Source organism: Apteryx mantelli, chromosome 1 (genome assembly GCF_036417845.1).
Source record: "Apteryx mantelli isolate bAptMan1 chromosome 1, bAptMan1.hap1, whole genome shotgun sequence".
Lineage (NCBI taxonomy): Eukaryota > Metazoa > Chordata > Aves > Apterygiformes > Apterygidae > Apteryx > Apteryx mantelli.
In genome coordinates, this window is record NC_089978.1 from 13,880,389 (window position 1) to 13,892,551 (window position 12,163).

The following is a 12,163-nucleotide window of genomic DNA, read 5'->3' on the forward strand; positions in this document are numbered from 1 at the left end:
TATTTGCTGCTGGCGCACTGTGGTAAGGTGAGGGTGGTTATGGGGTTGGGCCCCCCCCTTGCCCATAGCTGAATGGGCAGGGAACTCTGTAGGATCAATACCAGAGTCCAGTCCAGTCTGGCAGAAGGGATTTGAATTTCATCAGCTCTCCAGGTGATCTCCCTGCCTGTTTCCTCCCATCCAAGGAGCAGAATGTTCTAGCTGGGGGGAGAGAAGTCAAAAGCTGTCAACAGGCCCAGAGCTATTCCTCCTTCGTTTCATTTAAATCAGGAACATGGACTCCTTGTAGCTGGAGATGCTGGTTCAGAGAACAATTCATCCTGCCTGTTTGTTTTCGTTCAGGATGTGTGGGGGGGTCCCATTACTATATAACATGTTCCCAAAAATCAGTAGCTGAAACTAGAATCAAAGTAATTATTTTGCTTATAAAGGATCTCTGGCAGTATCTTGCTCAAAGAAGGGTTAATCTCAGCATTACATGAGGTGTTGTCTTAAATGAGCTGAAGAGGCAACTCTTTAATGGGGGAGTGCGTATAAGTTAGTTTTGGCACCTTACTTCAAATTGTATTTTTAGGAGCAGCCTGGCTCCATATGCACTGCATACAACAGTTAATGAGGTGCCTAAACTGGAATTAAGCCTATTAGGGATGGGAGCATTGGGGAGTAGGCACTGAATTGTTGACCCAACGTCATCTTTACGAATTTGGGCTTAATATGGTTGTTACTTACAAAAATGTGAATGCTGCTTTCTTCACGGAAGTTACAGTGCTATTGCATTGTAAAGTGCAGAAATTGTTGGTGGTTTTTTCACGGTGAGTGTATTTCATAATTTTGAGCAGCTAAATATTGCACCTGTACTGTTCTGTACAGGATAAGAGAAACTTGTCCAAAGAAATTGTGTTCTAGTCATTCTAGAAGTGCAGTTTGAACATTAGCATCTGGCAAGGCCATCTGTAGGAGTGAGAAAGAGATAGCAAAGAGCGAGCTCTATTTCTACCCTTTAATTTGACATACTGAATTTTCAGTGGTATTTTATTAGTGTTTGTACATCTGTAAGTAAGTTCTTTGGTTTTAATAACCTCATAGTTCAAAATGAGCACAGGAAAACTTTATCCATTCATCAATTTTTATTAGAGTTAAGGAAACCAAACAGCCTTCATCAAGAAACAAAATATACATACACACTCAATCTGCTAATAGGGAATAATGCTATGAACCATCTTATACAGTGATTGTACATAAGAGCAGATCTGCCATTTAACCTTAAAGCAAATTAAGTCATTCAGAAGGTACATTGTGTGGATTCTTTGCATTATTAAACCATAAAGGTGTTTTTAAGTCTCAGGCCATACTTTAACAGGCAGTGTAGCATCACTGCGTGTGTTAATCATTATGTCGGAAGAAGGCTGCAGACTTCTCCTTAAGTACTGAGACATTCATTGCAGTAGGAGGAGGCAGAAATGGAGACTGCAGGAGGATATTATTGTTACTGCCTCTGAGGGAATGTGGCTTTTGAAAGGTAGTTTCTGATGTATAAATTGGCCCACCCTTAAATCCTCTCAGACAATACTTCTCTGTTTCTGAAGAAAGGCTGTGGTGTACTGTAGTGGTGTATTAAACAAGTGACCATAGTATGGGATCCTATTGTAAAAGACCAACATAGGAACCCAGACCATGCAGTGATCCTCTTGCTTAGTACAGAAATGAGAGGCAGCCTGGAGTAAATATCTTTGCGCAAACACCACTCTTCACTGTAAGAGCCTTAGCATCTGCAACCCAGTACTGATCTGCTTGGAAAGGCCATATGGTAGTCATGGTTCCACCAAATGCAGGAGTCGTCTTTTTCATCTCCACTTCTACAGTAAAATTCTGTATTGAATTTGGAAAGAAGTTTAATTATGCAGGTAGCACTATTTCTTGAAGTACGCTATACTCTGAGTAAAAAGACTAACCTAGGGCTCAAAAAATGGTTGAGCTATTCAGCCTACCAGAATAACGTTATGTTGCAGTTGTAATGCAGGCAGAAAGGCTTCTTTGGTTGATGATACACTTCATTAGTTAACAAGAAAAATGAAATACCTTAAGCACGCCACTATGGTCCTGCACAGAAGCATTAAATCACTACTTATGCTTACCAAGCAAAACAAAATGCCTGATCCCAGCTTTTTACATGTGCCCCTTCATATTCCACTACCTTTCCCCCTCCTGTATATGAGGCACAGGAAACCAGAAGAGCTGCAGAAAGCCTGGGGGGTTGTATTCTGCTCACCCCATCAGAAAGAAAGGTGCTTAAGTTACTGTCCTAGCACACCTGATGTAAACCATAAATGAGAATCTAAAGTTATGGAGATGGAAGTAAAGTTTGTCCTACAACGTTAAGTGATGCAGGTTGCTCCTCTACCACTGTGTTTTACTGGTAGAAGATGCCTTTTCTTTAAATAAGGCATCATTTACATGGCTTCCTATGATGTGTATCAAGTGAAGGGAAATGCAAGAAGAACAGTGATACGCTTCAGATTCTATAACTACTTGTCTTTCAATATGTTGGCAAAACACTTTCATTGACACTGCTATGCATACATTAATACAGAGGGTCTTGTGAAGTAGCACAGTTGTCTTCTAGGATCCAGTATGAAGTTAGCTTCCTCCTCCTTCAGCCTGTGTATTTCCTTTTAGCAGAGGGGAGATTTTTCAAACTCCTGAGTAGACATTTTTCCCACACTTCATTCTAGTGCACAGTCCCTCTTTAAAGCAAAGTGATTTCCAACACAAAAGTGAACAAACAGCTCTAGGTTTCTTTTAGGTGGCAAGTGCAATTAGCTTGCATTATAATCTAGCCACCGAGATGATTAATTGCATAGGGGGCCTTTTTTTTTTTTTTCCCCTTGCTTAAGCTTCCTCTAGCACTACAGTACTAATAAATTACCCTGGAGAGAAATAAATAAATAGGTTGGCAACTCCCAGACACCGCGATGGAAATTCAGAGAGTTTCAGATCAGCTGCCCTGATGGTCCCAGGAAGGTACTCAGCAAAAAAGTCCGTATTATACAACTGTCTGTACAGGAGTGATGCACTGTGCGGGAGAGCCAGCTCTCTCCGAGGATGAGGTGGAACGGTTGGTGATTTCTCTCTGCAGTTCCTCCACTTTCTTCTGAAGCTCGGCCCGCTTGGCAAGAAGCTCCTTGTAGCGATTGTGGACAGGTTCCTGCAAGAAAACATTTAGCTGAGCCCTAGACGGCAAGCATGGAACACAAAATGTTGCCACTGACTTCAGGGAAGGTGGGACAGTAGGTAGGGTATGTCATTGTCTCCAGACCAGGGTGAGTAATTAGTTGCTCTGGCTTTGGAATACTCTTTTTTTTTATCCAACACACAGTCTGATGTAAGATTCCAGTTTGTTTTTGCTGACTTTTTTTTTTTAATATCAGATTAGGAATAATCTAAATTACAGATTAAAAGCAAAATAAAACTTGGTATAAATGTAAATTTTGAAGGCTCACAACTACAGAAATCTCATCTCTGATATCTCCGGGGGACACTCTAGCATCTCAGTTTGGCCATAATTTCAGAGCTTTGGGGGAAAAAAGTAATATAGATGTTTCTAAATATTTTCAGATAGTCTTCACTGTTAAACAAAACTTGTACTCAAAAGCATTTGGCAGGTTCCTGTAACTAATGCAAAACTTTGCCACCTGAAGTTGGACATTTTGGCAATCAGGAATTTTTAAAGTGATTAAATGTGATTAAAAAGTGATTTGAGCATCTAGGGCCATATTCAGACTGTTTGTTTCAGGGGCTGCGGGCACTCCAGACACCCTGCCGTCGAAGTTCAAGACCATCACGTGGGTTGCAGTCAGGGCAGCCAAAGCGAGTAGCAGGTTTCTATTGCAGGTAATCTGAACACAGCCCCATTGGTCAGATCTAGAATCACATCCGCATTCAGAGAAATCTTAGTTTGGCTCTTTTGTAAAGAAGAGACACGTCAGATAATTTTACCCCTATTCAAAGTGAGAAATTTTCCAAGCCGTTGAGTATATTCAGCTCCTGCAGATTTCACTCAGCTCACATAAATGGACCTTGACTGTCTGGTAATTCACAAGGCAGTGACTTCCAGCCAAGCACCCGCCCCAAAAAACTGTAAATGCTGCTCTTTCCATATGCTTACGTTTGAATTTAGGCTTTTGGTTTTAAATTAAAGCTGTTGCAACTGAAGTTTGCATATTGCTTCTTGTGTTTCAAAGGTCTTGAGCTCCAAAGTGACAGTGGTAGTACTATCAGAGAGAGAAATAAAAGCAGGACCCTTTGAAGAGAGGGCAACAAAATCCTGTTACCTGCGGTTTCATCCTGGGGTTCCAGCGGATGTAGTAGCCGACCCACAGCTCGAGGTGGCGCATGCTGGCCACAGGATACAGGACGTGGTTGGAGTAGCTCACATACAAGGGGTTAGTGAAGTCTTCAAGTTGGCTGTTGATGTAAGACCAAAGCGACACAGTCTTTTTTGGAAGGGTCTGTAAGGGAAGGGGGGCAGGAAGCTTTACTTCACATATGAATCCTAACATTTATCTACAAAGCTTTATGAGTATTTATAACAGCAGATACATATGTCTGTCATTAATACAAATCTGGTTGCCTTTTCATAGCTTAAAAAAAAAATCTTCTTTTGATGTGGTTACTGTAATCGAAGCACATGGATGCAGGCAGGCACACACGCACCCTGGCACGGAAGCATCCCCTCTTACCCACTCGGTGCCCGACACAGTCCAGAAATCGCCATCGGCACAGCAAGGGGAAACTGCACAGAACTGGCATCTGAACTCTCAATGCTTTGGTTAAGCTTCACCTCTTTAAAGTGCTTCTGGAGGACTGGCTGGTGTATTTAATTGCAAGGAAAAAGAAAACATTTGACTTAGGCCTGTGAATAGTCCCAGTGAAACTGGTGTTGAAGTGCTTTCTAGATGAAGTACTTTACTAGGCTGAGGCTTTAAAAAATAATGAAAAAGTGCATTTTCTTCTCTGGAAATTACAATTATTCAATTACTGTGGACTCTAGAAAAACAGGAGCTCCGACTTCACTGCAGTACAATGCTATCACTTCTGTAATACAGTATTTTTCATACAAGTGTGCTGTCAAACACAGTCACAGCAGGTCCACACAGCATGGTCCTCGACATACCTCTGGGATATTATGCTGCAACCTTTCACTGATAAAATGCTTCATCTTTAGGTAGGTGAGACAGAATCAACCTCACTCCTTTTCCTTCCGAGTCCAAGCTGGGGTTGAATGGGCTAGTGTTTGAACTGATCTGAACGTACACTTCTATTCACTCTTCGTTTGGAGCTGGGGTAAACAAGCCTAGGCCAGACTGCAGGCCAGGGCTGGCTGACGGAAGGAGCTGGAGACCTGTCTTTCCTAATACTACAAGTTCTGTCTTCTCCCAGGAAAATACAAACACAGCAAGAACACACATTGAGCCCAGTTACCTGCTGTAATCTGTGTGTGCAGTATGCCAATGCACACTTGTTAGTGAAGAGCAATCTAAAGGGACCACTTCAAGGAAAACTGAGGGCAAGAAGTTACCAGTTCCCACACAGAAGTTTACATTAAACTAAAGTTCAAAGAAAAATTGCATTTCCAACTACTTGGAAGACACCGGGGCTATTCAGCCACCAGCGAGTAGCTGAAAGCCACACTGAAAAGAGTCTGTCTGCCCAGAGGGAAACGGTATTGCTCTGAAGTATGAAGTCCCCAGCAGACAGCAGTTTACACAAAGAGGAAAATATCTTGAATCTCAGCTGTTAAGATGGGGGTTTGGTAGCACGCAGACCTGCTCCTACCACTATCTTTGAGAGCTGAAAGAATTTCATTAGCAGCATCTGGCCACATAGAGCAAACGTAGTACCATGCTTCCACCTTGCAGAGAAAGGGTCTTACCTCCTTCACTCTCTGCTGCTCACTGCTACACAGGAACGTCCCAAACAAACAGCTGTACAGGTGATCCAGGATGGTTATCAGGAAGTACTCATTGAACTCAAATGCTGTAGGAAACTTCAGACAGAACCAGAAGACAGACTGGGTTTGGGTTTTAGAACAGAAATTGCTTGTTGCAAATAAATAAACTTTTTTCCACTTGTGGTCTTAGTAAGGAGTTGTCCTCTCTCCTTTAATTCTAAAACAGGATTTGTCTCTGTTCTCTGCCTGGCTGGATATTCAGGATCATGTCTGTCCTTTCCAGGAGCAAGAGTTTCTCTCTTGGAAAGCTGCTTTATATGTGCAGAGAGAAATTCTGAGTAAGAGCCAGAGGTTTGACAGGTTTGACCACTGTGTTTATATACACTCAGAGCTGCTTCAAATTGAAGCTTACTCTATTATGTCCATCCCTAAAGACAGGCCTTGTGACCAGACTGTGAACAACAGGCTGCAATAGACGTGAAATAACACATAAAAAGGAATGGAAATCTCTTTGGCCCAAAAGGAAATACCCTGTGTGCCAAACAGAGTCCTTCCCAGAGAGAACAGCAGGCCAGCATCACGCAACACACAGGTCAGCGGGAGTGTGTCAGGCTGACCTGGGTACTGGGTACCCAGCTACTGGGTACACCCTAGATCTTGTCATGAGCTGGAAAGGCTGGTGCTGATGGGATACCACCAGGAATTCTAGTCAGAGCAAAACTTCTGAAACTCTTACTTTATAGAGATCAAAAATCCAAGTTTCCCCCCCAAAACCAGATTCATTGGACTAACATCTAAACTGAGTGGAAAGCTTCGTTGGTTTGGTTTTTTGCTTTCGTTTTAAGTGCAAATCATGTCTGATGCCCATATTCAAAATCCTTGCTAAAGCTGCCACATTAGCTGCAAGAGTAACAAAGAGTTCGAGCTGCCCCAAATACAAACTGCTGGACCTTGCCAACCAGTGCACCCCTTTTTCCCATTTCACCTGTTTCAGTGCATGACAAGACTATTTTTTTCAGTGAACTGCCTGACCATGGCTGATATTTGCTTAAAATACAGCACAGAGATCACAGCAGACAGAAAAAAAAAAAAACAAAAACAAACAAACAGGTCCCCCTGCTCATCCCCTATGCCATCCCAGCCATAGGGGATCTCTCCAGAACCATGCCTCTGCCGTGCCTGGTCTGAAGGGAGGAACTCAGCTTCTGCTCTGTTAATCACGTATTAAGCAGGAACAATATGTTTGCCTTCAGAAGAACTTAAAACGAAACAAATCCAAGTCTTCCCTGCAGTTCTGATTATGGAATCAGCTTGGGCAAAGGAAATGGGTATCTGTCTGCACCCACCAATGCCAGAGACTTCCACTGGCACTTCAAGTCACTTACGCTCCTGAAGGCACAGCGGGGGAAGCTAGTGTGCGGCCTCACCAGCTAGTGAGGATGGCTGCTGTGTCTGTTCCTACCCGTGGTAAATGCAAGGCAGCTGTCCTCTCTTTCAGAGAGAGGGGAGCTTCTTCTCACAGGCTCACATTTCCCACAGCAGCATGTATGTAAGCAGTGCCCACCAACCGGCTAATCCGATGCAAGTCTGCATCACAGCTTCCCCCATAAGTCTGTGCACTGAAGTTCAGGCTCTTTGCTAACACAGACTGTCAAGAAACTTTTAGCCAGAGTCAAAAAAAAAAACAAACAAAAAAACAGAGTAGAAGCCCAGAAAGGAGAGCCTGTGTTTTGATTCAGCTGTCACCTTGGCAAGGACTCCAGTGGCCAGATATTGTACAATATCCTGGAACAAAGGCACTACAGACACTTGTGCCACCCAGCAATTTACCTGTCTTGTCATTTGCCAGACACAGTCGATGAACTGGAGGAAGACAGGAGAGCGATCTGCATCTGCGTGATTCTTATCTCCGTGGCCAACTCTCTGAAACAGAACAGGGCAAAGAACAGGAGTCGCACAGAGCTTCATGGGGAAACTGCCGGGGTGTCCTCATACCTCAGTCATCCATACCTTTACCAACAACTTTTAAGAAGGTTGAAATGAGTCTTCATTTTGGTCTGTCCATACTAGTGAGTAAAGGAGTAAAGGATCCTTCAGTCTTTGAAGTGAAATCTCTTTATGTGGATATTTTCATGTTAAATTAAAACAAGAGTTGTTTGAGTAGAGGCTCCAGATGCTATGCTGGCACTGATTTCAGTTAATAGCTAACGTTCAGAAGGAAAAAAAATAGAATATTTTTTGCTTTAGTTGCAGCTGTCGTCCTGGCTACTTCAGTAGTACAGCATGCTAGATCTAAACACTACCTACAGACACAGCATGTGGTGATAACCATCACACAACACCTCACAGCTTCCAAGTACTGTACAAACACTAATCCAGCCCGTCTCCTGCCACCTAAAGACAAGCAGTTTTGAAAGCATCCCCTGAAGTAGGCCTCCAACTCTGACCGTGCTGCATGGCCTTGCATAAGACACATGAGGCCTGATTCTTTATTACTGGTATAGTATATTGCTCATATATACTCCTGAGGAGCCCTAAGTACTGCAAAAGAACAAGAACATGTACGTAACAAAGAGTTCCCTACCTCTATTGTAGTATTGCTCTCCACTCATCAAAGGAAACCAATATCATTATCTCCTTTGTACAGACAAGGAAGTAAAAATGCTTACAGTTCAAACACCGCATACCAGTTCTCCCGAAGCAGGAATTTGTTTGCTCTGTGCGTCAGTTTCCCCATCTTCCTTCAGAGGTGGAGAGCAGCATTTGACTACACAACCCACCATCAAGTGTGCTGTGCAGAGACCCTGTTCTAGCCATTGCCAAAATCAAACAGCTACAAGAGAAGGGCTGTGAGCAAAGCGCAGCAGGAATAAAGACTGAAAGGACACTACTGAAACACTCTCAATTTCCATCATTGCAAGTCATAACAAAAAGCTAAGTCACAGGTTCACAAAACTGCCCCTCTGCAGACTTTAAGCATACCACCACGAGGTACTCTTGACCCAATCTCAAACTGCTGGTCTTTTGCCTAAATAATTAAAAGCCTCCCCAAAAGTAAAATGTATCTGAAGAAAAGGTGAGATCAAGGCCGTCACCAAATATCCCAGCCTCTTCAACACCAGGGCATTTGTTAGGTGACAACATCCAAGCAGTCTCAGAAAATGGTCTGAACTGGAAAGAAAGACAAAAATACCCCAGCGGTCCCTGCCAAGTCCCCGCAGAAACATCCATCCTGAACCCAAAGTCCACTGTTAGTTTAAGCCTGAGCACGGGCATATGACATATCAGTCAGGCACCTGCAAGATTTAATACCACTTGTTTCTCATAGATAACCAAGGCTGTCTCCAAGAAGGTTAAGAGTATGACTGGAAATATAGGCAGAAAATAATAGCAATAGCTATTCACCTTTCTTCTGTGAGTTCAGCTGGGAGACTTCTCACAGGCTAAACTCCTTTGAAATCCTTCAAGGTGGACAACAACTCTTTCTGTTCAGTGCCTTCCAAGGGCTAGTGACTCACCAGCTGAAATCTATGGCCAAAGCTCAGCCACTCCTTCTCCACCAGTACTTCGAAGCCCCTGATAGTTCGGTAGTAGCCATCTAACATGAGCAGAGAAAGAGAGGTAAGCTGGGCTGTCCGGTCCCAGCCATCGCTGCAGTGTACAACCACCGACGTCTTCCCTGACTCCACTTTGTCGGCAATCCGAAGAGCTCCAGCAAGAATGAGCTGTGAACAAGAAAAAAAAAATGTTACAAAGTCTCTGTGGAACAGAAACGGAAACTATGCATGAAAAATGGCTAGTGACAATGCAGGACAAACCAAGGACTCTAACTGCTTCAAGGAGAACAGTAAATCATTTCTAACTATTTTATAACTAGGATAGAAAATTGGTGAACACAGTTTTGTTCCAGCAAGATGACAACACATTTGAACTGTAGTGTAGGCTCAACTCTAAAAGAGCCCTTGCATTAAGCTCAATCCTTGGACAGGTCAGGTTTAAATCCAGTAACATTCTGTGTCTGAACAGGAACACAAAACGGTCATTGCCTTGCAGTCCCAGGATCAGATTGGCTCCTTTCTGCATTAATAGACAGATAATGTCAGCTGGAAATTTTTAGGAGAGAAAGAGCTTAATTTGAAAACTGCCATTTGTCAAAGCTGAAGTGTTTTGCCTAAATGGTTCCTACTCTGCTTGGAGTAGCCTGAAAGCCCGAAAAGCTGGTGGGGAATGTACTCCCAATATCTGCTAGTCTGGACCAAGACTGCGAAGTCAGGAGCTTGGAAACTCTGGTACTCCTGTACTCTAACCAGGGCTTCCACAGTTGCACATTACCCAGAAACACACTTCATTTCCAAAATACTGTCTTTCAGTATTTCAGCCCCTCCTCCTGTTCCTTTCCTCCTCTCCTCAGAATTTCCCATTCTAAGAAACTGTATTTTTAGCTGTTTTTAAATTGAAAACAAATTTTAAAACTTGAAATTTCTCATGAACTGAAAATCCTGCATTGGAGTTAACTTTGGATACAGTTCCCTACAAAGAGACTGGCTCAGACTTGTGACTACTCTGACACATCCAGTGGTTGCAGACATGCGTACCTTGATATGTTCTAGCCAGTGAGTTGACTCTAAATTAGACAGCCAGTGAGTCTCCTCGATATTGGGATACACAATCTCCTTCAGTTTTCTCAGTGATTCTCTCATAACATGAATATTGTGAATGTCCAGGAACACTAATTCTGCATTCTGATAGGCATCCTCACTTTCATAGCCCCCTCCTTTAGCCTGAAGAAGAAAAACAAATCCACAAAAAATCATTAAGCAAAAACACATTTGATATTTTATCCTAATACCTTGTCCTGAGCAAATATGAGCTGACACAGGATACTACAATGCTTGTGCTATCTAGAGAAGGCAGAAAACATTGGATTTATCTTACAAATTGAGAACATACATATATGAACACAGTTTGTGTCTCTTTGCTGTATTACTAATGAATGCTATAATTTTTACCAAAGAATATCACATTACAAGCATTCTTTTTCTCTGTAATTATCATTTATCCCCATTCAAGCTGCTAGTTCATTAGATCCACTATTCTGTCATTTACATATACACCATATTATTATACAGGAGGATGTATTATCCCACATATTAATTGCCTTTCCTAGGTAGAGGGAAACAGACGAAAATAAATCCAGCTTTAGTGCAGCAAAGCAGTTTTAGCAAGAATATAGAGCTTAGAGTGATGGCATGAGACATAGCAGCAGGAAGAACACAGTGACATTCCTAGTCATTAGAGATCCCTAGCTCATATTCTGAAATTAAAGACCATAATGCCTGATTTTTGGAAGTGCTGAGTATCCCCTGCTCCCATCAGAGTTAACAGCTACAAAGTTCTTGATGCTGTTAGAGGAAGCAGTTTTGCAATCATGTGAAGTGAAAAATGGTGGTATACAAAATCCAGGGCACTATGTTCCACTATGGACCTCAGTATCCAATGTCTTTTTCAGCTGGCTTGATTTTTTTTCCCCTCCAATCTCATTTCAAATTTTGGATAATCCAAATTAACCTTTAGTAGTCACATTCATTTCTACTGATATCAGTGTAGTGTAAGAGTCTGTCTAGAAAATCACATCATTGCAAATGCATCCCTTCACATTGGAAAATACTTTCTGATCCTCAGGAATAATTTGGAATGGTGGTCAGAAACATGCTCTAAATGATAACATTCCCAGCTCTTGATAGAGGAGAAACACTCAACCTTATTGGCTACAGCATTCACACTGGGCCTTGCATCAAATATGAAGATTTTATGGGACTGAGCGTTAGAATCCATGATGGCCTGAAGGTACTTTTCATCTTCCTTACTTCGTTTGCCACTCACTCCCACCATTGGCTGGCTACAGCGAGTGATCGTTGCTTGACTTTCTGGGTGAATCCATGACAATACCTTTGGAAACAAATGAGAAAGGAATGAATGAAAAATGGGATTCATTAAACCAGTGAAGTGTTTTACCTGTAATGGCTTGCTCTGAGATCCTGCCATGTATTAGATGGTTCCAAAAGGCTGGACTATATTAAATCATGATTGAATTAAAGAGAAAGAACTCTTCTGTACTTACTCATTTGTTCTGCTTCCATTCCCAAACTTGGAACAAACAAGAGATGAGTAAATATGCTTAAGTCTGACTTTTAAATAGGATGTAGGCTGTTT

At 42.3% G+C, this 12,163-nt stretch overlaps 1 protein-coding gene across 2 annotated transcripts in view; it reads right to left on the reverse strand.

The window, feature by feature from the left end:
- Positions 1-1,108: 1,108 nt before the first annotated feature.
- The window catches only part of MTMR2 (myotubularin related protein 2), a 62,975-nt gene continuing 51,920 nt past the window's right edge, over positions 1,109-12,163 (reverse strand). The window contains exons 9-15 of one of the 2 annotated variants that reach the window (XM_067289702.1): positions 11,711-11,899; positions 10,546-10,731; positions 9,469-9,675; positions 7,781-7,873; positions 5,933-6,046; positions 4,332-4,508; positions 1,109-3,205 (exon numbers count right to left, since the gene is read on the reverse strand). In XM_067289702.1, the coding sequence (XP_067145803.1) occupies positions 3,044-3,205; positions 4,332-4,508; positions 5,933-6,046; positions 7,781-7,873; positions 9,469-9,675; positions 10,546-10,731; positions 11,711-11,899 (1,128 nt within the window). In that variant the 3' untranslated portion in view covers positions 1,109-3,043. The remainder of the gene's footprint in view (positions 3,206-4,331; positions 4,509-5,932; positions 6,047-7,780; positions 7,874-9,468; positions 9,676-10,545; positions 10,732-11,710; positions 11,900-12,163) is intronic. The other variant, XM_067289707.1, reaches the window with a different exon arrangement.